This window comes from Amblyomma americanum, chromosome 8 (assembly GCF_052857255.1).
Source record: "Amblyomma americanum isolate KBUSLIRL-KWMA chromosome 8, ASM5285725v1, whole genome shotgun sequence".
Lineage (NCBI taxonomy): Eukaryota > Metazoa > Arthropoda > Arachnida > Ixodida > Ixodidae > Amblyomma > Amblyomma americanum.
This window is the reverse complement of record NC_135504.1, coordinates 111,305,264-111,332,938: the sequence shown is the minus strand read 5'-3', so window position 1 is coordinate 111,332,938 and position 27,675 is coordinate 111,305,264. Positions and strand designations below refer to the sequence as shown.

Here is a 27,675-nt window from a genome sequence, read left to right as displayed (position 1 = left end):
AAAAAAAATACATTGTTGTCCTATCTGTGGCCATGCTGCTCTAACGAGGCAAGCGTAGCCGACTGCACAGAAATGCGGTGTCTCACCAGTCAAGCGGTTGAGAAAAGTCGGAAGTGGAAAATTATCTATGCGCATTTTGGTTCAAACCGAAAAGCTACTTGCAAGTCGCACAAAGCGACCTTCGCACTTAATAAAAACCGTTACTGCGTGTGCACTGGCCTCGCAACATGTCGGACTCTCGAAGATTAATTTTATCTTGAGAGGGACCTATAGTGCGGCTCCCGCCACGATCCTGACGTGTCTGCGCAACGGAGCTACACAGGGCGACGATTCCGGCCTGGATATCAGCATGGTTCTCCAATCCGATTAGGCAGAAGAGGTTGACCGCTCTAATCCGCTCGCCTTCGACAAAGCTTTGCAATTCCAGACCAGAACCTATAAATCGAAGCACAGCACCAAGCGAAAGTGCCACCGCGGACCCGGATAGGACGGCCATATTAATTTACATTGTGGCACTGTTCCCGAGTTGTGAATATTCGCATCCCAGTTCCAATGCATGTCTCAATGCCAGGAAGTCTTCTTGGACGTTTTTTTTTTTTTGCGACGTATGAATGCAGCCGCGTTTAGACTGACGAGAATCGCATGCAGACAGCTCCCCACGCTTGAGGCAATGTCTAGTGAAGAGCGAAGCGGTACGCGGGTCAACGCACGCGCAGCGTTTTGAACAGCCTTCATCGAAAGCCCGCGACTGCGGTGAGCTTTCCGGATTTCAAGTTTCCCGCCAGAGGAACGTGGGTGGCCAACCGCCGTCCAGTATCCTTCCCCTGACATGTGGGGCGGGCCATCCTCCTCGCACCTCACCGGACAAACAGCCAAGAGGGAGCAATCGATGTTAAGATGGCGGCGCCCGGTTCAACGCGTCGGCAGAAGCTGCTCCAGTCTCCGCAGCTAGGAGTAGCATAGCATCGGCATGACACGCTACATTCAGGAGAGTTCTTCATATCTGCGCTTCTCCAACCACGTTCCTAATTCGGCATACAGTGTCGGGTCGAGATGGCGGCAGGCAACAGGTACGTACGCTGCATTTATTAACCTGGCTGCTTGGTAATCTTTGTCGTCGAAAAGAATGCAGTTGCACTCCCGCAGCGCCCCGCGGAAGGTTGACGTAAAGGAGGTTTCACTTAAGACTTGATACATTTTTTTTAAATACTCTTTTTGAGTCAGAAGAGCACTTCTTTCGCCATAACATTGTCAGCGGTGAATAGCATCAGAATACAGCTGAGATGTGCTAATTAGCAAGCTGGTTCACTATTATTTGATATTTAACTTTCTAACCTTACTGTTACGCTCTTCAATTATTGAGAGACCTGCAGCCCAACCGAAGTAATATCCATATATATATATATATATTTTTAGAATTTCGGTTGCGCAGTTACCCTCGGCGCTGTGGCCCAACAAATTTTGGCTATTTCGACGAGTTACGTGCACTGGGGAGGTTGCTTTGCCTGCAAGCTTCTCAATAGCGCGTGTATTTTGGCTCGATGTCGGCAAAATTTGCAGGGCCTCAGCGCCGTGGGTAAGCGAGTTTTCGAAATTCTAAAAACTGATATGTATATTACTTTGGGTGAGCTACACGCCTCTCAGTAATTAAGGACATAACAGTAATAGTTGAAAAGTAAACTTTTCAAGATTAGTTAACCAGCCTGTTAGCACGTCTCAGCTGTATCCTTGTGTACTGCACCGCTGACAATGCTATGCCCAAAAAACACTCTTCTAAATCAAAATGCCTATTTTTAGAAATTGTGTAAAGTCCATAACTGAAGCACCCTGTATATTGGTATATTATGATAAGAAGGTGCGGCGTGCCTTGTTCGAAGATTGAAGAGGGTACCTACACAAAGATTTTGGGCATCCGTTCCTTTTCGTTTTATTTTGTTTTTGTTTTTTTTTGTCTTTAAAGAGGCCTATAGGCCTAGTAATCATGGATATGAGCTAAAACCACCAGCGTACAGCGTAAACGATTAATTACAGATGATTTTGTATCGGAAGTTTCGGTCTCGATCAGCGCCAACATGAAGTACACCTTGATGCTATGATCAACCGGCCAGCCAGGATTACCCCAATCATGATGGCGTCGGCGGCAAGCACTGGTTGTTCCTGTGAATAGCCACTGAGTTTGGTGACGTCACAATAATTAGGGCAAGTGCACGTTGATATTACTAGTTGCGGAAGGTAATGCCGAGTGGCTTCATTAAATTATATCCAGTCAACGCCTGCGGTTGAAACTTGCTTAAAGGCATGTTCTCATGCACATGAAAGAAATAATGCCATTTGCGCAAGAAATTCTGTGTCTGTACCCCTTTAAATAAACCGGTGCTAAGCGGCACTCTATTTCCAATCACGAGTTACGAGCTCGAAACAAAAAATGAAGCTAACTTCTCCCATTACAAGGTGTTTTGTAACTGTACATGCACAGAGCTTTGGTTTCTGCTTTAGAGTTCACCATTGTTAAGCAACATTATTCAAAGGAATTTTCCGTTCAAGCTATGACGACATCTGGAATCAATATACTCGTACGTACGAAAGCATGCCTTTAGCCTCCCTCTAGGCGATATGCTAGTTGCTGGCACTGGTAAACACGCACTAGAATAGTACGTCTTGCAACGACATATTAATAAGAAACAAATTACTGAATTCAGAATTTGCTAGAGGGAAGGCACAGACGAAGCGCGTTATACGGACTAATTACGGAAAGGGCAAGATGATGTATCAGAGGAATATAATGATTAGTGCAGTCAGCCCAAAACTTAAGACTCCATTGAGGAATCTAGAAGAGCCCAGTTATGCCAGGTCTGACGTTTGCTAATGCGATTCGCACCTAATGATCTCATACAGGTACTAGTCGTTAAACGAATCATGCTACTCTTATCACGCAAACTTTCAGCGTACAAGTCAGCGCCGAAAAGAGAGCAAATTTCATTTGAAACACAAGGGGCAAGATGCTGGAATATGTGCAAAGAACGGCGGTTGCAAAGGCCCAGAAGCGAAGTATGGCCAAAGATTTTAGGTTTCTTCGCCACTTCGGTTCTTTCATTTCCTGGAGGAGAACTTAGCGCGAAAAAAGCAGTGAAGCCTTACGAGGGACCCAGAAAAACTTTTGTGGCGCAGGTCGGCTGTCCAACCTCATCACGGCTGTTAGCAGCGATTGTAAGTATCCCGTGCCGCGAGGACATAATAAATGCGAAGTCCCGCGATAAAGGATGGGTGCACAAATTCCAGCTTTCACGATTAGATGCGCTGTTGTGCGCCTAAAATCCGACACCAAAATTCGACGTAAAAGCGGCTAGATTCGATGCGAAGAACAGTTGCTCCTAATATATATATATTAGCTTTGCAAGCAGAAAAAGGACTGCGCCCTAACAGAGTAAGGTCGCCGTCATCAGCTTGGTTACGCCGCCCACTGGTGGACAAAGGCTGTAGTCTCCAATTATTCCTGTCCAGCGCCAGCCTGGATTGCCGTATATCGCAGTCAACTTCCTTGTCTTATCACTCCACTTGACTTTCGAACACCCCGGCTAGATCTTCTGTCCCTTGGATTCCATTCTATTTGCCCTATATGACACCCTCAGCTATCTGTTGGCCCCACGTCCTTCTGCAAGAAAATTTTCTGGAGTAAAAAAAAAAAAAAGTGGTCGTACGTTTAGCACTGCGGTAACGCGAAATTCTGAGATAGCCAAGGTGGCTACAAATGCTGCAGCATTCTAGCCAGAGTGTTTGGTTAGCGTAGGCAAGATAAGGGATATGTCTGTTGCGTTATTGCCGTTACGCTCGCACCAGCGCATAGGTTTTGCTCTAGACGTTTGCTGCCGGTGTTGGAGAAGCTGTATGTAGTAGCCAGTCTTGTGCTGAACGAATGGTTTTTCAGTGTATCGGAAGGAGGGTGGGCCTGCGCACATGACTTCGCCGAGCATGCCACATACAGTTGTTGCAGTAAAATGCGGAGTCTAGAGACCGTAATTAATTAAAACAGAGCCGTGTCGCAGTTTCTTCGCCGAGAGCAGAAATAATAGCTTAGAGGATCAGAGAAGGAGAACCGAAGATTGGCTGAGCGGGAGATATGAGCAATTAACGCAAAGCTTCTGAACGAGACAAGGTTAGCGTTGGTGCGTCGACAGCTGCTCCACACTTGATACAAAGAGAAGCTGATAGGTAGCCCATGTATGTGTACATGTACTGTCAGCGTCAAATGAGACGCGGGCAAAGCAACTTAAAAGTAAACAGAAAAACGAGATTTTAGTTGAGGCCGACAAAATATCAGTGCATTTGGTTTTCAGTTCGGCGTCCGAATACCTCTGCATAGAGATGTTAATGGAGTGTATTTCTTCTTGAACAACTGAAATTTCCGATTTCTTTTTGCGCTTGAAGGTATACTATTCCCGTTTCATTCGACATTAGGTGTCGTGCATTGCAGCCGATTGTGCAGCATGCACGAAGACGAAGGAATGCGCCCTAACAGCGTCAGGTCGCCGTCGTCAGCTTGGTTACGCCCACCGGTGGGCGCATTTGCAATCGTTCGTGGACTACCTGTGCGCTGCTTTGTTGGTGAATTTCAGCGATTTATGCATATGAGCCGCTCTGTTTGTCTGAAAGCGCCTTAAGAAAAGCATGCACTTGTTTTCGGAAAATAGAGCAGGCAATTTTGGTTTCGTGGCCTGTCAGGGAGATTTCTCTTGGAGCTGGCACGTCGTCGCAGCTTTCTCTTTCTGAGCAGCATCTGAACGGGCATTCAGGAAGAGCGGACCTTCCCACTTGGCTCTGAACCAAAGCCCAACAGCTTTCTGCCTCTCTTGATCTTCTTTATGGGAACAGGCAAATAAGGCGACATTCCGGTGGCTTACCGATTATTCTTCCGGTTAACCTCCCTGCCTTTCCTTTTATTCCTCCTCCTCAAAGACATGATATTCAATCCTGTCTAAAATAACTGATAATAATAATAATTGGTTTTGGGGGAAAGGAAATGACGCAGTATCTGCCTCATATATCGTCGGACACCTGAACCGCGCCGTAAGGGAAGGGATAAGGGAGGGAGTGAAAGAAGAAAGGAAGAGAGAGGTGCCGTAGTGGAGGGTTCCGGCATAATTTCGACCACCTGGGGATCTTTAACGTGCACTGACATCGCACAGCACACGGGCGCCTTAGCGTTTTGCCTCCATAAAAACGCAGCCGCCGCGGTCGGGTTCGAACCCGGGAACTAAGGATCAGTAGCCGTTTAAAAATTCGAGACACCCGATTCTGTTATGTTTACAGTGCACTAGAAGTATAGTTATGTGTTAGCAAAGCGCTAGCACTAGCAGCTTTTGGTGTCGTTACTAGAAGTGACATCACTTCCAGTCCGGTGACGACACTTGCCTCCATCCAACGGGAATGTTCTGATCTGGTGACGTCACTTGCCTGCAGTCGATGAGCGAATTTTGTGAACGACGGCGCTTTTTGGAGCCATGGGGCTTCTGATACATTGATATCGTAGCACAGTCAGGCAGTCAGTCACGTTCTTACGGTAAAGGTGATAACAACACTCGAGCGTGGGTCATTCAAAAAGAAATGGGACTATTTCTTTGGTGCTTCCTCTCTTGAATATGTTTGGGTGAAACTTTGTCCTGAAGGAAGTTTTTCGAAAACCTTCTCTATTCTGCAGCCTTCTGTTTTGTTTTCTTTTAGGCTGCAGCCTAAATGTTAAATGCGGCTTTAGGATTTATAGACGTCATCGGTGTGTAAGGTCTGTTAGTGCAGCACACGCCCTTCGCAAGAATTGGTCATTCTATGCGCCTAAATTCACTTCCAGTTTTCCATTGGGTCGTTTGCACATCACTGAGTTAAAAGCACTCCGTTCTGTGATTAACGAAACGTTAAAACTTAAAATTTTCGTTGTAGCAGAGTAACGAGCATCTCTGACGCCATCTCACATTTTTGTTTCAGCCTAATGGAAAAAGTGATTCACGGCCGCCCGGGGATGCTGGCCTCCAGTGAAGCCTGGTTCCGCCTCTCGAACGCTGTGATGGCGCTGTTCTTCGCAATGGCGTCGTGCGTCCAAATCAACGACCCCGACGCCCTTCTCTGGATTGTAAGTAGTACTGCCAGCATCGCGGAATTTAGTGGTTTGATTCTTAGCATTTTGAATTCTTTCTCAAACTGGTAACTTACTATCTTAACATGCAGTTGGACCTCGTTATAGCGAAGTCTTAGTGGGCCGTGCGATTTCTTCGTTACAACCGTTGCTTCGTTACAGTCGTAGGTGGTCTTAACCGCATCTGTCGTATGTTAAGAGCTTGCTACTGCCGTATAGTCTGAGAACGACATAGCTGGCGTTGTCTTCCGCGATCTGTGCAGAAGGACCCATACACAAGCACGCTTAGCTCCCGCGAAGCGGCCTCGTAGGTAAAACCAACCGAATACGTCAGCCTTTGCAACGCACGTACTTTTTATCGCGGTGCTTGGAAAACGAGCCCTCGAGGATAAATGCCGCAGAGGACAATGTGAGACCTGTCCATAATTGCTGTGTATGTGTATTGAGTGTGTGGCAAGAGATGGCGCCACCATCCCAGCGCCTGTGTGTGCGTGTATGAGTGCGTGGCACGAGACGGCGCCACCGCCGCAGAGCGCCTCCAGCAAGTGCTGTGTGTGTGTGTACGGCCAGCGCCGGCCCTGTGTAACGTGTAACCCAGGAGAATAAAGATTGCTGTTACGTTATCCCAAAACACAACAACTGGTGACGAGATGGGATAGCGGGGACCCGGACGCAAGCGAAGACATCGCATCGTGATGCACGCAGGCAAGTGAACTTGCGCCAGTAGCCAGTGAAGTGAAGCACGCTTCGTTCCCGCGCAAACATGGCGACGTTTGGTCGAGTCGAAGAATACGACAACAAAGCGCCGTGGTCGTCATACACGGAACGGCTGGATGCGTTCTTCAAGGCAAATGGCATCGAAGACGACGATAAGAAAAAGTGGGTATTTTTGTCGACGGTCGGCACAAGCACGTACGCGACGCTCCGTAGTTTGCTAGCGCCCGTAAAGCCTAAAGAAAAGAAGTTTACTGAACGCATGGCTATTCTCAACAGCCACTTCAGCCCCGCTCCATCGGAAATAGCCGAAAGTTATCGCTTCCACACCAGAGTATAGCTCGAGAATGAAAGCGTCGCGGTGTTCGTCGCCGAGCTCCGGCAAATGGCGGAACACTGCAACTTCGGTACGGCGCTGAACCGCATGCTGAGAGACAGACTTGTGTGTGGAATTCGTGACAGAGCCGTGCAGCAACGGTTGTTAGTTGAGAAGAGCCTCACCCTAGATAAAGCGCTGGAGATTGCTAGAACGGCAGAGGCGGCGGAACTCAACGCAAACGAGCTGCGAAAGGGCCACGCGGACATACCGACTTCCCCGGTTCAAGAAGGCTCAGCGAATTATGTCAAGCACAAGAAAAAGCAGCACCTGCAAGGGCTCGGTGGCCAAAAAGGGCAAGACCCGAAGCCTAAAGGCAAAATCAAAACCGGACGCCAAGAGAAGTCCAGGCCGTGTGTACGCTGCGGATCCCGTGATCACAGGCCCCCGGAATGCAAGCACATCAACACAAGGTGTTACAAGTGCGACAAAGTAGGTCACCTGGCGAACTACTGTTTGTCTGGTGCTGAGAAAGGGAAGAAGTTGAGCGCAACTGCAGTGAATGCAGTACAGTCGACCGAGAAGCCACCTGTGTACTACCTGCATTCTTTGCGTGCACAGTCACCCCTGAAGCCAATCACAGTGACATTCATAGTCAATGGAGTGCCACTGGAAATGGAGTTGGATCCAGGTTCTCGCGTTTCGTTAATCTCAAAAGATACTTACCGGCAGCACCAAGGTGTTTTGCCGCAGCTTTCACGGGCAGACATCAAGCTGAACTGCATACGTGGAACAATACCGGTGCAGGGAACGCTGGTGGTTGACGTATGTCTTGGCAAGACTACATGTCAGCAGACACTGCTTGTAGTAGCCTGCAAGAGCCCTAACCTGTGCGGCAGGGATTGGCTTACAGCATTTGACCTGCTACCACGTCAAGTAAATGCGACACAGCTCGAAAGCACCACTGAAGGGAAAGTGAAAGAAATGCTGCAGGAGTTTGAAGAGATCTTCAGACCAGGCTGCGGGACACTGAAAGGACCACAGGTGCATATCAACGTTCGACCGGATGCACAGCCACGATACTTCAGACCTCGCACGGTACCCTACGCACTTCGGGCCAAGGTTGAAAATGAACTTCAGCGTCTAGAACGTGAAAACATCATCACACCAGTGGACCATTCTGAGTGGGCTTCACCGATTGTACCAGTACTCAAAGCAGATGGCCAAAGTGTCAGGATTTGTGGGGACTATAAGATCGGTGTGAATCCAGCAGTGGTAACGACACAGTACCCATTGCCAAAAGTTGAAGACATATTCGCATCCTTGCAAGGCGGAGTCAAGTTTTCCAAGTTGGATTTCCGCGAAGCTTACAATCAGGTGCCTGTTGATGAAGAAACCAGTAAGCTACTGGTCATCAACACACACAAAGGTCTCTTTGCTTACAACCGTCTGGCATTTGGTGTTTCATCAGCACCTGCCCTCTTCCAGAGAAGAATGGAAGAAACCCTTCGTGACATCCCAGGCACATCAGTCTACTTAGACGATGTTTTGGTGACAGGAAGAACTGACGCAGAGCACCTTCAGAATCTGCGCAAAGTTCTGCAACGAGTCAAAGAGTCAGGGTTGAAGCTCAAACAGGAAAAGTGTGAGTTTTTCAAACCATCCCTCATTTACTTGGGCCACGAGATCAATGCCACTGGTCTTCAACCATCAAAGAAAAACACAGAAGCCATCATTGAAGCGCCCGAGCCCAAGGACGTTGGTGAGCTGAGATCCTTCATTGGACTCCTGTCATACTACGGAAAGTTTCTGCCGAACCTGTCCACACTACTAGCACCGTTGTATGCACTGCTTCACAAGAACAGTCACTGGAGGTGGACAGATGAACGAAAAGCTTTTGTCAAAAGCAAGGAAGCCATCATGGAGGCAAAAGTGTTGGCACACTATGACCCATCTAAGGAGCTCGTGCTAGCCTGTGACGCTTCGCCGTATGGTGTAGGTGCGGTGCTTTCACATCGTGATAAAGGGGTTGAATTCCCACTAGCATTCGCATCTCGAACTCTCACACCTGCGGAGCGGAACTACTCACATCTGGAAAAGGAGGCACTAGCCATTATATTTGGTGTCACACGCTTCAGAGACTACTTGCTATGTCGCAGCTTTATCCTCATCACTGATCACAAGCCACTGGTCGGCATCTTCCGTGAAGATAAAGCAATTCCAGCCATGACTGCTTCACGTATCCAGCGTTGGGCACTCACACTTGGTGCCTACACGTATACTATTGAGCACCGACCTGGACGTCTCAATGGAAATGCAGATGCCATGAGCAGGCTACCACTGGCAGTGCTCTTTGCTGATCCACCTGAACCACCAGAGCTGGTGAATTCAGTCTCAAGCATGGAAAAACTGACAGTGTCAGTGAAGCAGCTTCAGCACTACACGAGTTGTGATCAAGCCCTAAGCCAAGTGCTGCGGTGGGTCAAGGACGGATGGCCACAAAGCACCCCGGACAAAGCCCTACAGCCATTCTGGCAAAGACGTGATGAGCTGAACACGTACAGAAATCTCTTGTACTGGGGTAACCGAATCGTGGTGCCTACTCCTGCCCAGAAGCATATCTTGGAACTGCTACATGAAACGCACCAGGGAGTGGTTGTCATGAAAGGCATGGCAAGGTCTTTGTTTTGGTGGCCTGGTATGGATGCTGAAATCGAAAAGTGCGCTCGACAGTGTACACAGTGTCTGCAGAATTCTCCAATGCCAGCAAAGTCTGAACCAGTGCCATGGCCTGAGCCGGGTGCATGCTGGGAACGTGTGCACCTGGACTATGCCGGACCATTTGAAGGTAAAATGCTCCTTGTACTTGTAGACGCCAAGTCAAAGTGGCTTGAAGTTATCATCGTGCCAAGTGCAACAGCGGAAAACACTGTAGAGCATTTGAGGGATATTTTTGCACGGTTTGGGCTGCCAAGGTGCATTGTAACAGACAATGGAACCCCATTTACTGGCCAAGCTTTCCAGGCATTCCTTTCGGAAAATGGCATTAAGCACCTACGGACAGCTCCTTTCCATCCAGCATCAAATGGTTTGGCTGAGAGAGCAGTTCGAACTGTAAAGGACGGCCTCAAGAAAACCACGGGTGGAGATCTCAAGCTCCGGCTAGCGAGATGGCTGCTTATGTACCGTAGAGCACCCCGCCCAAATGGAACGTCACCATCTGAGCTGATGTTGGCATACCCAATGAAAGCGAAGCTGGATCTTTGCATTCCTAGAAGGGAGAATGAGAGTGCACCCGAGCAGTTGCTGACAGAATCCAAGAGGCATTGCGGAAGCCCCGCTTTTTTTGCCACTGCTGAAGAGTGTACGAGCCGCGATGAAAAAGGCGGCGTGTGGCGCGATTGCTTCGCGAGAACCCGTTTTGGTTAGCTTCCTCGCATAACGCATAAGCAGTGTTGGCGGTAACGCGTTACAAGTAACGGCGTTACCGGTAACGCGTTCCTTTTTTCGACAACTTAGTGACGTACTTCTTACCATTTGGGAACTGTAGCGGGTAACGTACTTACGTTCGCATTTTTCGGTAACGTGAGGTGACACGTTACTAGTTATTTTTTGTTGCAGTTGTCCCCCACTCCGCCCCTTTTTTTTTAGAAAAAAAGCACTGAGCACCTAAATTGATGTTGCAAATAAACGAACAGGTGCTCTCGACGACCTCTGTTGCGGCTCGCATGTATGCCAGAAAACACCTACCCTTGACAACGCACCTAATTAAAAAAAAAAGACAGAATAGCCATAAAGCACGAAACACGTGCACGAACACGCATTCCCACACTTGCCTTTACCTACTTCCCCTTCCCGAACCACTCACACACAACTCTCTAGAGTGGAAGCATGCCGAGCATTTTGGAACATCACATTTTTCAGAATTACTGTATATTTGTTGACAGTTCAGCGATGTTTTCTTTGTGAAGTTAGAATTGGTGATGAAGTGTCACTTTGTGTTTAATGCCACATTTAGGAAATGGCTTCACCATGTGCCACAGAGTTAGAATTCATCACATGTGACTCTACAGGCAACTTTAGGCCACTATAACATTGCTAAGCTCCTGCACATTTGTGCAAAGTATTTCGTTAAATCAAGATTTCGCGTAAAATCGTTGTTTGGGCTAGCAGTTTTGTGTGAAATATGAGCTTTATGAAATTGTTATCGTGAGTTCTTAAGGCGAAGACGCACTAATTAAAATTTATGGCCGTGAAGTAACGGCGAAGTAACGTGCGGTACTTCTTTTCGGTAACGGTAACGCGTTACTTTGTTTTGTAGGTAACGTAGGGTGGTAACGCGTTCCTTTTTTCTTAGCGTAACGAGTAACGTATTTAGTTACTTTTTTTCGGTAACGCCTACAACACTGCGCCTAAGCATACTGCCCATAACTCTTCACCGCATGACAGCAGTGTCAAGTGGAGAATGAATACGCCATAACGAAGGTTACCGAAGAGCAGACTTCTACGTAACGTGTTATTAGTATTTGATTACTTGTAAAAAATTACATTTCCTTCGAATGGCGTAATTCAGTGATTACTTTTGTAAGGTCTAGCTGTCTCGATAAGCCCGTAATTTTTTTCAGTAATTGATTACAAATGCTTGTTCTACTACTTCATAGTTTCGATGCCTTGTCAAACCTGTTGTTCTGCATGCATTACCGTTATTATTGATGGTATCATTGCTTCTCCTGAGATGTTGGTATCCGTATTGCAAATGTGTACTGTAAGCACATCACTTCACTGACGATGCCGGGCCACGTCATACAAGCCACCATTGACTTAGATAGGCCCGTTTTGCTGTACTCGCTTCCTTGGTGCCCAAAAAAAGTTACTATTTTTATGATTATTTTTATTATTAAATTCGATCTTGATTGAATACCGGATGTTAAAAGGCGTCCAGTCGACCTCATTCTAGCGACTACTGTGCAACGTTTGATGTTAATGACTCGGAAGCTGCGACGGAAATGGCGCAATGCGATCCCTGCCGCCAACGCTTCTAATGAGGTTTTCGCTCTTATTCTTTGACCAACCTGTTACTAGAATCGTGGACGCCCTAGAAGTGCACATCCTTCCTCGCAGGTGGCGTACGCGCTGCCGTGCTTCGCCTGCGTCAGCGAAGCCTTGCGGCCTCCGTGGTGGTCGTCGCGGCAGCTGCGCATGCGTTTAACCGGCGCCGCCATTTTGCTCTCCTGCCGCCTCCTATTGGTCAGCGTATTGTCCTGGCTGCGTGACGTCACCTGCGTCGGGTTCAACCCCGTTGTCTGCGAGCCTGGCCGCGAGTCCGGCGGCTCGGCCATCTCCCTAGCGTGGCTGCTGCTACTGAGGAAAGGCGGGGAGAAAGTCGGATGGAAGCGAGCCACCCTGTGCGCTGTATTAGGCTTGCTGCCTCTGGCCACGTGGACTGCGTTTCTGTTGGGCGACGGCGTCAGATACCTCTGCAGTCAACATATAACTTGACCGATATGTCGCGAAACACCATTGCAACAAACAAACCATCGTGAGGCGCTGAAATACACATGCGGCGGAAATAATTTTAAACTTACCCTAGCAATTCCGAGCAAACTGACCTGAGCTGTTCCGAACAATTCCGCCGGGGGATGCCTTCCTCCAAGCGGGCTGAGTTTATCGTCGATGTCACGCGCTGAGCGCCAATCTGCATTGCGCTACGAGGCGCGCAGCCTTTCCTTTGCAGCAGACATGCAGCCTATGCGTTAAGCAGTGATGCCGATAGGCCTGCTGCAAAAAAGTGGGTCCGTGCCCAGGCGCTCCTCTGCGCGTGCCGATTCCCGACGCTCATGCTAGGTAGCGCGCATCAGCAGTTCTCCGCAGATCTGCGACCGTTCCTGTGCTCCGTATTATTCTGGCCGCGCCTGTACAAGCCCAGAGAACGGCTGGTTCTGTCAATTACACCTTCAAGCTCAGCCAAGGCCAGACCGCCGTTCGGTGCGACCAACTCAAGTACGAAGGAGCGTGCAAAATTTGGAGGACGCTTAAGCTTCGTCTTTAAAAGTGAGACGCGACAGCCTGTTGCACCGTTGCCAAGGGGTGCACGGAACGCCATCGCCCGTTCGGGTCGACGCGTGGCCCGTTAAAGGTGGATTAAGAAAAATGGGAGCCTTGGGCTGATGCGCACGCAGGCCCCCTTTCCCTATACTGTCCCCCCCCCCCCCCCCCTGTCGCCTGCTACGCTACTGGAAATATGCCATGTTTCATTTTAATTCCACCAAATTAAAAAATAAATGAAGTGCGATCAACGGGATTATTATTATTATTGCTATTATTACAAGGAAAACAACCAAACTTGCTTGAAACGCGTGCTGTTGTAAACAACACATATGTTCACTTTTTGATTAATCTGCATTTTGTTTTCAGCTAAATCTAGGCTTTAAGGAAAAGTTTAGTGCACTCAAGAAGAACAAGAACGTAGAAAAGACAACACAGCTCAGATGTCGACCCTTCTGAAGCTAGGCTTTGTTTGCATCACAAAGTTTACAGGAGCTGTGAAAGGGGCTCTGATAAAGTTGCGGCATGCCTGGGATATTGAAGCACGCCGCTTCATGAATAGTGTCCAACAAGAATTTTTTTTAAATCCACTTTGTAGAAGCTGAGTTAACTGTAGTTAAAATTTGAATTTCAGCGTCTTAGCGCCTTTCCCTCTCCTCTCGTCACTTTTTGCGCGCTGGAAGGTAGGCGCTCCTTCGCCGCCCCCCCTCCCCCCCCCCCCCCCGGTCTGGGAGAGGAGCTTCCCAACCCGCCAGAGATAAGCGGCTTATTGGCCGCGGCCATGGTAGCTGCCTGACGTCTGAGAGGATCTAACCAATGGCCACCTGTCACCTTGTCGATGCAGATGCGGGGGACGAAGGAGGGTGCGAGCGTGAAAAAGTCGCCGGGAAGGGCTCGCCAACTTTTACGCGTGATTGTGGGTCGTCTGCTGCGTGTAGAAGAGTGTTATTTGGCTCTGGTTTTCATGGCAACACAGTGCAGTGATTAAGTGAGTTAATGTGCTCTACTCGGAAGGCGTTTCAGAGCCCCTTTAACCACGTGAAAAGACTCATGGTTGTATCCGAAACATTCTTTATTAAAATTCAAGCATCAGACTGCAGTAATCGCTATACACGTTACTCTATAAATATGCAATAGATATATACAATACTTAAGGCAATACAAACACCATAAAAATGCACTAGAATACACATGAATACAGATGATTGCTTATCAAAACATATGTACCCAACCCTTATGTTATCTCGTGGGACCCCTCGTGGGTCTTTAAGGTAATAAAACGAAATGAAGTGAAAATTACCAACTGTAATTACAAAACATTATTTTAAAATATTTTCGTTAAAGGTTAGACAAGCAAGGACGACACCAAATAAACGTGGCGCTATCAAAAACAACAAAAATGCTGTTCTTTATAAGCACGATAAATATCACAAGAGCAAGCAAGAGACGAACAACGAAGATTTCCATATCTTGAATTACACTGCTCAGCGTTTCATTGGCAACGTGGAGGCTGGGAGGAGACATAACGAACTTATTGGAACTATTCATGTATAGCGCGAACAGTCCTCTTTTAAAATGGCATCTTTCACGCCTTCACGTTGGCGAAATCAGATATAGTCGTTCGAAGGATAGACCGCGGAGGAGGTCACTTTCAGTGGACATGATAGCAAGCAAGTTCCCCTTGTCGTCAAGGTGGCTCGAACGAAGGCGATTTTTTATCAGCGACAACTTGGAAAACGATCGTTCGGTCTCACAGTTTGCCACGGGTATGCTTAAGTACATTCGCAAAGCAATAGAAAGGTTCGGAAATACATCAATAAGCCTTCGTTCGTGCAGCAACTTCATTATTCCCAGGGGACTCGTGTCCTGGCACACAGAGTTGTGCAGGAAGTTCGCAAACTGAACGAGTTCAGCGGAAAATGCTGGCTCCAAATCATTTTTGTAGGTTTTCACCAACTTCTCAGCCTGCTGTGCCAGAGAGGCCTCGCTCCCAACTTCTGTCAGCAATTTTAACAATCCGAACCTTTCGCAGAGTTCAGTGTAGGCAGCATTTCGCACTCGCAAAGCAGAGCCTAGACTGTCAAGTACAACATTGTAGGTCTATACGATAAACTTTTTTTCTACCTTGTAGCGAACTATCGCTTTTTCCGTCCGGGTGCTTACTCAAAACGATGCGTTTGCCCTCATCCTGATAACATTGATTGGTACTCTCTCTTCGAAGACATCAAAGAGATGTCGCAAAGAATTAACAAAGCCTGCAAGAGAGTTCAGCAGGTCTACAGCAGTTGAAATGTCTAGGCCTGGTTTCTGAAGTGCTACGCTCGTTTTGCCAAAGCGCTCCAAGATTTCACTCCAGAAAATCGCCGTGAATGCAGTCTCTAGCTTCGTCATTTCCTTGACGAGAGAGTGCGCTTCGTTCCTAGTGTCACTGTTTTCTTCTTCGTTCTTTGATATAGCTTCAAGGCAACACAGGACTGCATTGAAATTTTTCAGAATGGCCTTACATGATTTAGCGTGCCTTGACCACCTGGTCTCAGAGAGACTTTTCAAAACAAGCTGCTGCCAGTTCCGCCCATGCTGTCCAAAAGATACCTCCATCGCTTAGATGAGGCAGCAAAGAACACATACAGTCTCTGAATTCAGTGAAAAATTTGACTGCCTCAAGGCAACTTTCAACGCCACACGCGCCAACTAAGTTCAGTGAATGAGCAGCACACGGGACGTAGACTGCAAATTCATTCAGGTGTTTGATTTGAGCTTGCAGTCCTTTGTATTTTCCTGACATATTACTCGCATTATCATGAGCTTGGCCCCTAAAATCATTAATTGGGATGCCATTGGTCGTCAAGAAGGACATCAAAGTATCGAAAAGATGCAAGCCGGTGTGCGATTCGATTGGAACAAATCCAAGAAAGCGTTCGTACACTTTCCCATTTAAATAGTATCGTAAAACAACTGACAGCTGATTAACGTGAGTAAGGTCTGGAGTCCAATCAGCAATTAGAGAAGTATTTGGCGCGTTTCTCTTCGTCAACGAGACGTTCCTTGACAGCCTTTGCCATATGCTCGATAAATTCATCACAAATGGTTTTTGACAGATACGATGGGTGACCTTTTCTTTTGTTCCCGTAGCGTTTGTTGTGCTCCTCAAGAAAGGGTTCAAACTTGGCAATGGCCTCAGGCACTCCCACATAACTGCCATTTCTCGGTGGACCAAAAATCTCCTCACTGCCCCTAAACGCTAGGTTGCGTTCAGCTAGAAGCTTAACTACAACGACTACGCGCTTCAACACCTCTGTCCAGTAAGCGGTCTCAGTGACAAGATGCTTAACCAGCTCCTTGTCAATTGTGCTGCTCGAGTTAGAGCGGGCGAGCCATGCTGCCACGCAGTTCCGGTGCTAGACGCTATTTTCATGTGCGCAAACCTTTTCTTCCGCTCTTTTCCAATCAGAAAAACCGTGCGTGGTGAAAGCACTGAGGTTGCTTGAAATCGAAAATAGTTTGCACATGAAACAGTAAACGGAACCTTTGGACTTCGAATACATTAACCAGTGTCGTTCGTACGCCTCCCTATTTACAGCCTTTCGCACGAAAAGATGAGGTGACATATAGCGTTTCTGCGTTTTGTATTGCCTTTCAGAAGACAGAAAATTTTCTGCCCGATTTTGAAAATACAATGGCCCTTTCTCAAGCCGTACACACCGAAAGCTGTCAGTAATAACGTCTGGCCACTTAGCAGGGTCACTTCGGAGAATCTCGCAACGTACCTCTTGCTGCGGGGGTGTCTGTACTTCTCTGTTGCCGCAACGAGAAGCCGTCTAATTCGTTCTCTCGAGGCACACTTTGTGGGTGGGAACATGATTACTTGAAGCCAAGCTAACAGGAAACAAGTGAGTCAGATCTTTGAGTGTTGTTTCCTGGCGCTCGTCAGTATAAGTAGGCTCATCGGGGAGGTTTGGCACCTGTTGATCAGCACTAGTAAAAATCGGGCGTGGCGGGCCGCACACCTGGAGATCTGTGGCAGGGGCCCGGCTGAGTAGCATAGACGTTGCTGACTCAGGAACAGGACAGGGCTCGGTTAGCGTCAGTTGCTCAGAAATATGGACGACCGAGGTTGGCACCGTTTTCGCAGGATCCAGACAACAGTGATGAGTCAAACCTTGCTTCTTGTCAGGAAACCGTGGTGATAGAGTTGACAAGTTCCCCACAGAAGCACAGTCGGTACTATTGGGAGTTTGACACGGGCTCAGGGCAGAGCGATCATACTGCTCCGCGGAAGCTGCATTCAGTAGGTACTTTGTCATCTTTGGTAGCTTCTTTTCACACTCTTCTCTTTCTAACTTCGCCTTTCGTTTAGACGCACCACTATGATGCTTCCGAACGAGCATTTTCGCATAAATGGACGCTAATTGTTCACCGCACCGGGCACTTTGCCAGTCCGACGCGACAGCAGGTGTCCAGCGGTGGCCGTCCCGATGAATGGCGCACGCTGCCTGGATGGTCCGCGGCTGGCCGAGTGGTGCGTCCCCCGGGAGCTCCTCAGCGGGCGGGCTTATGCAAGCTTAACCGGCCGCTCGGGGCTGAATCGCAGCCAGCGATCAACTTCCTTTCATAGACGCGCGCCGCGTCTCTCTGTTACTAGCCCCAAAGCAGGCGTTCACATACGCATAGAGTTCCTTGTACAAATTCCCTCCTTCTCCATACAAACTCACTCCTTCTCCCGTTCCGGCCTCGTCTTCCTATTGGCTACGAACAATCGTCTGTTCTGGGAGGTTCTCGATTTTTCTTTCGCCCCGTCGACGCCGAGCGCCAGAACGAAGGGGAGAGGGCGACTCCTAGCGCGGGCGAAGTTGCGCGCCCTCAGTCGCCTTTGAGTCTTCTTTTTCTACTTCTTTCTAGAAAGTTTGGCTGCCAGTCTGACCTACTTTTTCCGTCAAGCGCGTGCGAGGGTGCGCAGCCACTAGGCAGGAATGGGCCCTGGAGACAGGCCTTTCTGTCCAGCTCTCCAACTTCCCCTTTCACTCTTCCACAACCCTAGCCCGAACAGTGAACATTCCATGCCCCACGGCGCGCGTACAAAAGCACGTGTGGCGTCTTCTTTCCTTTCCAGGCTAGACTTTGCCATCAGACTCATCATCATCTGCTATCGGACTCATCCTCCCCCGACCAAATTACCATCACGGTAAAGGAAAGTCGAATGGGAGGTAGTGTTGGGTACTGCAGCACATCCTTTCTATGAGGACAGCAGCGGAACTATTTGAGAGGTGGAGGGTGGCGTGGTGGGGACGAGGGGCAAGGGAGATTTAGGTCCTCATCCCACATTACATGTTTTAGGTGTTTCCACCTTGCCCCTCCTCTCCAGACAGCACTGGACAGGACTGACAGGAAACCACGAACTCTTCGTAAGAAAGAGGGCCCCGCCGGGGAGGGGATTCCTGTTTTTGCAGCTCGACAAGCTCTCCCCAAATGATAAGGCTAAACACATGCTGCTACATTAGCCGGGGGGCCCCGTCTGCTCGTTCTGGTTTTCTCGCTTCATACATGTCGCTCGAAGTTCCGTTGCCCATGGTTCCATATACTAAGCAGGTTAGAATAAATGGACCCCCTTCTCCTACTGTCCGAGGTGAGGCCCTGGCTTGCAGCCCCCTCCCCCCTCTCAATCCATCGCTGGGCCCGTTGGGCAATTTAAGTAAAGGACGCCTGTCACATATCTCGGTGGACACCGGAACCGCGCCGTAAGGGAAGGAAGATCGCCATTTTTCGCTCACGGCCAACGCCGCCGACGCCGACGATACCGGCTTTTCTGCGACACGGGGCCCTTAACGCTGTCGCGTTAAAATTGTGTGGCTTTCACGCCTGCCGGCGCTAACAGCATATATCAATAGAAGGCGCTGGCGCCCGCGCAGCGCTAGTGTTCTTTTATATGCTGGAACACTACGCAGCGCCAAAGAAAAAAAGCTGAGCACTAAGGGGACGCTCCTACCTTCCATCCATCCATCCATCTGGGCTTACAGAAACCGGCACATTCATTCAAAGCGGCGCCAGCTGGAGGCACGGATAGGAGCGATCTCGGCGGCAGATACAGACACCTTCGACGAAAAAAAAAACAAAATATCTGCAAACCAATGGTCTCGTCCTTTGACAAACCAAGCAAAGCGCAGCTATTGCGCGACAAACTTGGTTTAACACCTTCCGAATGAGCTACGCCGATCGTCGTCCAATCTGCTTTCGGGGGTATGCTTGAGTAGTGTAACAGATACTTTGATCGTGTCCACCAGCGCCACCCTCGTTCACACCAGCGAATGGAGCTCGTAGGAACGTGGTCGAACGGTGACGGCGGAAGCTGTGCGAGAACCCTATTATACTATGGCATCAAGGCCGCCAGAATCTAGGCCCTCATTGGGTACTGACCAGACAAGGGAGAGGAAAAGAGGGGCACGTTATGACATGCATGATGGATGCCAACAGTCACAAAAACCAAGTAGCTTAGGATTTTTTTTTAAATTTGTAGTATTCATCAATAGCACATTAATAGGGTAGTTATTTTCAAGAGGAATAATGACAAAAAAAACGGTATCACAACACTTTCATAGCCATATAGAAAACGTGTAATAACAAGGCACCTCGTCTATCTCTACGTCGTATCTCACTGGAAACTATTGTGAGGTGCGTCGGTCTAGCCTCGGGTGCTATACACCGAGCGTGACCCAGGTATATCTGAGGGAATGACAATTCTTCCGCATGACTATCGTATAGTATGCTCAGTGGCCTCTTCCCCTCACCCGGAGCAATTGTCAAGACCGCTTCTTCGTTGTACACTGCAGAGTATGTTGATCGAGAGTTAAGGCTGTGGCAACGTTCACTAGGGTCCGACAAATCTGTTAGGTCCGGGCACTCTTCCACATTTTCCTGTGTGTTCCACATTTCCTGTGTGCCCAGAAGGACGGCCTCATCGTGGACTTGCTGTAGCCTCCCCTTGTCTTGTACAGAGGCGATTCTCTGAGCACTTCCACCCACGGAGCAGGCATTTCTCGCGACACGACGTTAGACAAGGTAGATTGTCTTGTAGAACATGCGCCTTTTAATGTTAACGACAATTGTCTTGTCTTGTTCGATCCTTCGTGGCGACTGCCTCAACATTTCGTCCGTGTCAACCGGAACATTGACCACAGGTCCCTTTATGCCATACTGGCCGGTACGCCGCCTCATTAGACGCCGGATTTGAACGAAGGCAATGCGAGGAGAAATTAAACGTTCGGCCACATCGTTCAAAACAGGCAAAGCAGGCGGTAAGTGTGGATACCGATACCGATGGATTACACTGTAGAGTGGAATTTTCTGCTTGACCAGAAAACCCTTGCACGTTCCACAAACACTCGGCACAGTCTCATCCGACCATTCCGGAAATGCCAAACGCAAAGTGCCATACATTGTATTACTCACTGGTGTCAAGTCCTTTTGGTGCCACAGTCTGTCGCACACACTACACATGTGTCCAAACGGATTGTTCACAAAGTCTGCTTCAAATGTCCGGATCGCAGATGCGCTTTCGTAAACTCGAATGGCGTGATCAGTCACACGACGAGCACTCACATCCTCTTCGGTTGGTTCACGTGTTGACTGACGCCTTCCATAGGCTCCATCTCGGCGGCTATGCGGCGTCTATTGCGCTCGGTTGTCTGGCGTCTCCGTTTGGCAAGGCGTTCCTCTCTCTGTTAGGGCGTCTCCGCTGCACTCTTCGCCTTCTGACGCTCGTTCTCTCTTTGTTGTGTAGCCAAGTGCCAGGCGACAGCCTCAAAATCGGAAGGGTATCTTCTCTTGTCTATACCGCCGTTTAGCAGCGGCTGGACTCTCCTTTTGTGCATCCATATCAAGCGTTGTGATACAGACGCCCATTCAATCTCCGCCTTTTATACGCAATCCTGCGCATGCGACGACGCGCGATTCGGGTGAGAGAGCGGCGCGCGGCGAGGCGGCGACGAAGAACGCGACGCAGCTGTGGGGTCTCTCTGGTTACCATGGTATCGGCCCATGCGCACAACTGCTCATCCGCACAACTGACATCTGCCATCTACTATAGAGGCTAGAAGGTTGGACTAGTGTCGTGAACGCGCCAGCGAAGAGGAAATAATTTGCAATGACGGCTCACAGATGGCGCTGCAGCTAGCTAGCAGGTGTGTTGTGCGCGCGCTCGGCAGCAATGCCGGGAAACGCATTTCGCTGCGAGCATCTCGCTATAACGGCTGCGATATTCGTCTGGCCAAAGCACAAAATATAATACGAGTGTCCATATGTTCTGCGGTGCATGCGGCGTCGGTCAGCAGCGATATTCTCAGCAAACCACTTTCAAAGCTACTGCTTCAGGTGGGCATAGACTGTTGAAGCCGCGAGCGCTTATATTTTTGCTTGTTTATGCTTTGGTTAATACATTTTCGCGGGAATATGAACAAGGAAAAGGTGCGCAACAAGACACTGACGAAGGGAAATGAACGAGCACAACACGACATGCGTAGAAACAAGAAAGGCTCGTCATCCAAGAAATTGAGCGCGTCTTGTATATAACGAATGAGCGAAATTACGGCCTCACGTGTGGAAGACATCATTCACGGATGGTCGTTACAGCCCCGAATACATTAACGTAATCACATAAATAAGGGAACAGAACATATTAACGCAATGTTTATTTACAGGAACATTTCACTGATGCAGTTCCATCGGCATCGCCTCAGTTTGAGCAGTTTTAATTTTGCTTCTCGCGATTGGACGCCTTATCTTTGCTCATTGCCTTAGTAAAAAAATGCAACCTCGTCAAACATAACACTCAATCACATCCCTTGTAAGAGCGCGGGAGTGCTCGTTGCCGCGGACTTCTTGGAGTTCATGCCCTTGTAGAAAATGTAAAAACGACATCATGCTCCCAGCATGCAGCTCGTTTCTGCTGAAAAAGGCAGTGAATGCATTTTCTAGTTTAGTTACTAGCACTTCAATGCGCTTTGGAGCGTACACCAAACCTCCATGGTCAGCCTGCCTCGTCAGTGAGGCATTCTAGATCTCATTTTTATCAGCCTGTAGGGGCAAATTAAATAGCCAAGGCAGATGCACATGCGGGGCATGGGAATCTTTTCAGTGATTTCCTGACAACGTAGCCACGGCATAGAAAATGAGTCGGCTGTTGCTTTTCTTTTCTACGCAGCCTTTATGGTCAAACATGCTGTCCTGCTCTTGCAGCACTGCTGAAGCATGTGCCAGGTTTCCCTCGTCCAACAGGTCATCAATTAGGCTTGCTATCTGTGCCGCCTTTTCTTTCCTTGCATCACAGGGCTGCAGAAGAGAAATTACAACCTCAGCTGGTGAATTTCCGTTCTTTGGCGGCTTTTCCAATTATTGTAGAAGGCAAGGTTATTACTATAAGCAAAAACTGCTCTGGAGAGGGGTGGTCATTGCAGCCGAATGATTGTCTTACAATTCCAAATAAATTCTCCAGTTTGTCTTGGCTCAAATTGGCTGTCAGGAAATAATTGTATTTTAGTGATGACGTCACATAATTCACAAGTGACAGTGTGCTTTTCAGCGTCACTAAGTCCGAAGGCAGTCCCTGCACTGAGAAATCCACCGCCGTGCTGAGCGGCATACCGTTCCCATTCGTTCAAGAAGGTTAGAAATTCTAGAATTCTCGCACTTGCTGCCTCTGGGCGAAGCCCTTTGGAGAGCACCCTTGATGTCATGACAAATATCAAGCGTTCCATGAGCTTCAGAAATCGTTTTGTTGGCTCAGTTGTACGAAAAATTTTGTCTAGCTTATCCTTGTAAAAAAAAAAAGTCCTTTCATAACCTCATCACTTAACAGCTGGAAGGCAAGGTAGACACGCATTTTGTCAAATGCATTCGGCTGCAAATGGGATAAAGTTAAATGTGGCATGACTTTCAATGCAAGCGCGTCTTTGTCAAGTTCGACGCTTCTTTGATAACGCCGACGTATGCATTACCACCTAGGATCTGGACTCCCTTAGAAGTAAATGCATTCCTTATATATTTTACGATGTTAGGAAAATCAGAAATGAAATGAAGGTTCCTTGTTTTGTCCACGGGATGTTGAACCTCGCACTTGATTTCCTGGGCTAATGCTGGAAAGATGGAAATGCGCTTCGATTAACACAATGAACAATATCGTGGTCACAATGCAGACACAGATTAGCGAACCGGAAGCGCACCAGAAAGACGCGCTTTCACTCGACGAGCGACACGAGGAGCAGCGGCGGCGGCATCGGCTTCTCTGCTCGCCTAGCTCGCCTGCCGCGAACAGCGCCACCTACGCTAGCATCGAAACAGGCTTCGGGGCGGCGGCTGGCGGGGGCGCCTGCTCACGACACTAGTCAAAACTTCTAGCCTCTATACATGTACCGCGAAATGCTCGACTGGTAGCCTAGTGTAGCTCCCACTACAAAACAAACACATGCCACGACCTCCGATTCTCTTGTCTGGTGCCTACCAATGGGGCTACTGCGATGGCAGTCCAATCTTCTGCTTTCTGGAGTATTTATAAGTAGTGCACTTATGTGGAGGTGGATTCCAGTGGCGTAGCCAGAAATTTTGTTCGGGGGGCGGGGGGGAAGGGGGGGGGGGGCATGTTGCACGGCGGCCTGCTCGTAGAATTAGTGGAGGAATCAAACGCAAGAATAATAACTGCATTCCCATTGATAATGTCATTGTGTATTAGATAGCGCTACGCACTGTCTAGGCGAGTGAAATGTGTATTCTTTAAATAAAACAATGTATTCGTATGTCTTAAAAATCGTGGCCGACATAACTGATAGCAATGCTTCCATGTTTTTGCGTATTTAATTAGTAACGAAAATATCACGAAGTCTAAAACTATATCAGTCCAAAACAAGCAAAGCAGTGCGTGGCGATGATGTGAAAAACGTAAAGGACATGAAATAAGCAAGCAGAGGACTAACATTTTAATGAATCTTTGTCGTTCAAGAACCTTTAGATTTTTGTACATATGGAACGGCCAGAAAAAAATCTCAATGACGCTGTCCTTCGTTCCAGTGTACTGCGCAGCAGCAGCTGTCACCGGTCATGTATTGCGAGTAATTGCACCGAAATTTAATTCGCAACAGCGAGCACATGTATAAGCGAGGAGTTCTGCAAAATATACATTAGAAGTGCGAAGATAAAAGGGAGTATTACAAATGCGAAGCTACAACTTGATAAAGGACAAGAAAGTGTCACTGGAAACAAAGTCACGGTATGTATGCACAAAACCTCGCAACAACATATTTCAATACACGCATGTCTCCATTAAATCTATGTATTTAAGAAAAAGTCACTGCATACAATGCGTCAAACAAGGGAAATAAACATCTTGCGCAATCGCAGATAGTGAACTTTACACACGGAAAGACAGACTATCCAGGTAAGAACAAAACTATGATAGCAGTAGTCGCGATATGTACTTGGGCCATGCTGCGGTCGTGACAGCACCATATGGTTAGAATAACAGAGGAACAATGCAGAAATAAATACGAAGGTACGTATTTTAACTGCCTACACAGCGACAATTATTCTACACCCATAATTACAGAAGGGTATTCCTTTGATTCAAAGAAAAAGGCAAAGCAGGTAGATAAAAAGGAACGAAAAGGGCAAACGAAAGCCACGAATGACGCCGCCAGTTCAAATAACCAATATCCGCGTGTGTAGGTTGGATACACAGCCTGGGCAGGGCTTTCAATGAGCAAGGTCAATCAAAATCGTTTTTTGATGTCGTCAAAATTTTCGTAATCGCATGGTAATTTTGATCATGATGCTAACTGTTACAATGAACGGCACAAATTTCTGCGTTATGAACAGTCATCCATTTTCGTAATTGCCCGTTTATACCTCGTAATTGCCCGTTCGCGCCAGAATGTCTTTTCTTGTAGGTGACAAAATCCAGAATGACTTCCCGCGCCGATGGTTGTCTTGGTCAGCGGTGCGTGACAGTTCGAAAAAATTTCGGGGAGAGGGGGGGGGGGGAGCTGAAGAGCCATAATTTCCCCCCCCCCCTCCCCTTGGCTACTATTCCTGGTGGGTTCGGATTCCACCAGCTGCAAGCTGCATGTGGTTGTTTTTTCTTCACCTGCTTTTATAATTACCTTTAAAAAACAACTACCCTATATATTATTATCCCATTGATGAAAACTACAAATTAAGAAAAAAATTAATGTGGATTAGCCCAGCTAATCCAGGATATACCAAGCGAAAGCGAGATTGAGGTCTCCAGTGGCCCACGGAGCCGGTTGTGCGCCTTTCCTTTCCTGAAAATGAACGGTCTTTGCAAAGTTGTCAACACCAATGAGCTCTATTAACGCCGTCGGCTCACTTGCTTTTTTTTTTGTTTTTGGGGAAAGGAAATGGCACAGCAACCATCTCACATATCTCGGTGGACACCCGAACCGCGCCGTAAAGGAAGGGATACGGAGGGAGAGAAAGAGGAAAGAGAGAACTGAAAATCGAAAGTTGGATTTTGAGGAAAGGCGGGGCGCTGCGCAGCGGCGGAACACTAAAGTCACTGGAACGGGAAAAGTACCGCAACCAGCCGCCATATTTGCTCCAGCGCTGCTGAAGCGACGGCCGCGCGCAGCGTCACTGCGCGAATGGAAATGCTGTGCACGCTTATCTCGGCCCATAAGAGCAAGTGCTACGCAATGCTCCGGACGATCTGTGTGCGGGCGGCCGCGAGAAAGAAGGGAGCGGACCATTTATGGCGGGGAATGGCCACGTCACTCGGCGGTGACGTGGACATTCCCCGCCATAAATGGTCCGAGCGCGCTTGCCGCGCCGCGAGAGAAAACGAATGCGGTACTTTTCCCGTTCCAGTGACTTTAGCGGAACACCTGTGGCTCGGTGCTATATACTAGTGGTGCATGCGCACTAGTGACTAGGGAGCGAGAGAGAGAGAGAGAAACTGCGCCGTGCGTGACGTGACTCGTCCTGCGACATGCGCTGGCGCTCGAAGCGCGGTGTTGACTAGCATAGTGAAGCTTTTCGCTTCAAAACTCATGCTCTTTGGTTTTGGTGACTGCTGGCTTCCGTCATGTACGCCACAACGAGCCCTTTTCTCTTCCCTTGTCTGCTCATTGGTTTAACCGCTTTCAACCACTGCTAATTTTTTTTTTTCCATTTGCTTCTATGTCCACCGTGTTCATTCTGGATAATGTTGGCAAGGTGAAAGCCCGCACTGCAGTGCAAAATTCATCATTGCGCTTCCACCCTCTCTTTGCCAAGGGTGGATAGATGGCGCGAGCCCTACACAAGAAATGAATGTGGATTAGCTCAGCTAATCCAGGATATACAAAGCGATAGCTGCCGGCGTTCATTGTGTTCATTGGCGTAGGCGTTGGCTACGTCCAAGACGTCGATTATTTTGAGGAAAGGAAGGGCCCATAACTGGCTCTCCGGGGCAGTGGACGCATCAATCGCGCTTTGAGCGTGTTGTCTGCGATGTCAGTGCACGTTAAAGATCCCCAGATGGTCGAAATTATTCCGGAGCCCTCCACTACGGCACCTCTTTCTTCCTTTCTTCGTTCACTGCCTCCTTTATCCCTTCCCTTACGGCGTGGTTCAGGCGCCCAACGATATATGAGACAGGTACTGCGCCATTTCCTTTCCACCAAAACCGGTTGTTGTTGTTATTGTATTATTATTATTATTATTATTATTATTATTATTATTATTATTATTATTATTATTAGGTATGTGGAGGTGGTGAGGGAGAGAGAGATGTGGGCTGCATGCATTATAGTAGGATCGGTGGCTCAGTGGTTATGGCGCTCGGCTGCTGCGCCGGAGTTCCCGGGTTCGAACCCGACCGCGGCGGCCGTGTTTCGATGGAGGCGAAACACTAAGGCGCCCGTGTGCTGTGCGATGTCAGTGCATGTTAAAGATCCCCAGGTGGTCGGAATTATTCCGGAGCCCTCCACTACTGCACCTTCTTCCTTTCTTCTCATAGTCCATGCGTGGCATCGGGTTACATCACGCAGCAGAGTGCGGCGTGATGTAACCCGATGCCACGCAGCTGGTAATTCTACCTCTGCATGGTAGGCGCCGCACCTCTTATGACCTGCGCGCTAACTTCGTGAAGGCAATCGCCGCCGTACAGTGGCCCGCGCTCCGCCTTAAAGGTACGTACGGCGCAATAGCTAACTGCGTTAATGCCCATATATGCAGAATTAGTCTTTCTCTTCTTGGCATTCATATATGCTTAAGAGTCCTCATACCACTCCTGGTGCAGCGGTGCAGCGGCGTGCCACTGCCCTGGGATGGCAGGTGCTGCCACTGGCGAGACTTGTGCGATCCAAACTGTCCCGAGCAACCTCGGGCGACCAATCATTAATTTCACCGCTGCCTGGCAGGTTACATGAGGGTGCCATCTTTTATGGGTACAATCGAGTGTTATCAGAGATGGGTTTTCGCTCAATGGGGCAAGTAA

General features: G+C 48.4%; 1 protein-coding gene across 1 annotated transcript; it reads left to right on the top strand.

Annotated features, from left to right (window-relative positions):
• The first annotated feature begins 817 nt into the window (after window positions 1–817).
• Window positions 818–14,484, top strand: LOC144102033 (transmembrane protein 220-like). The gene is made up of 3 exons (XM_077635302.1): window positions 818–1,070; window positions 5,977–6,121; window positions 12,276–14,484. Exons 1-3 carry the CDS (start codon window positions 1,054–1,056, stop codon window positions 12,651–12,653), a joined length of 540 nt encoding a protein of 179 aa, XP_077491428.1. The 5' UTR covers window positions 818–1,053; the 3' UTR covers window positions 12,654–14,484.
• The last annotated feature ends 13,191 nt before the right edge of the window (window positions 14,485–27,675 follow it).

Excerpts from the sequence above, each read along its gene's own strand:
- LOC144102033 (XM_077635302.1), top strand. Across the intron at positions 6,122-12,275 it reads CCGACGCCCTTCTCTGGATT|GTGGCGTACGCGCTGCCGTG; the intron begins GTAAGTAGTACT and ends CCTTCCTCGCAG.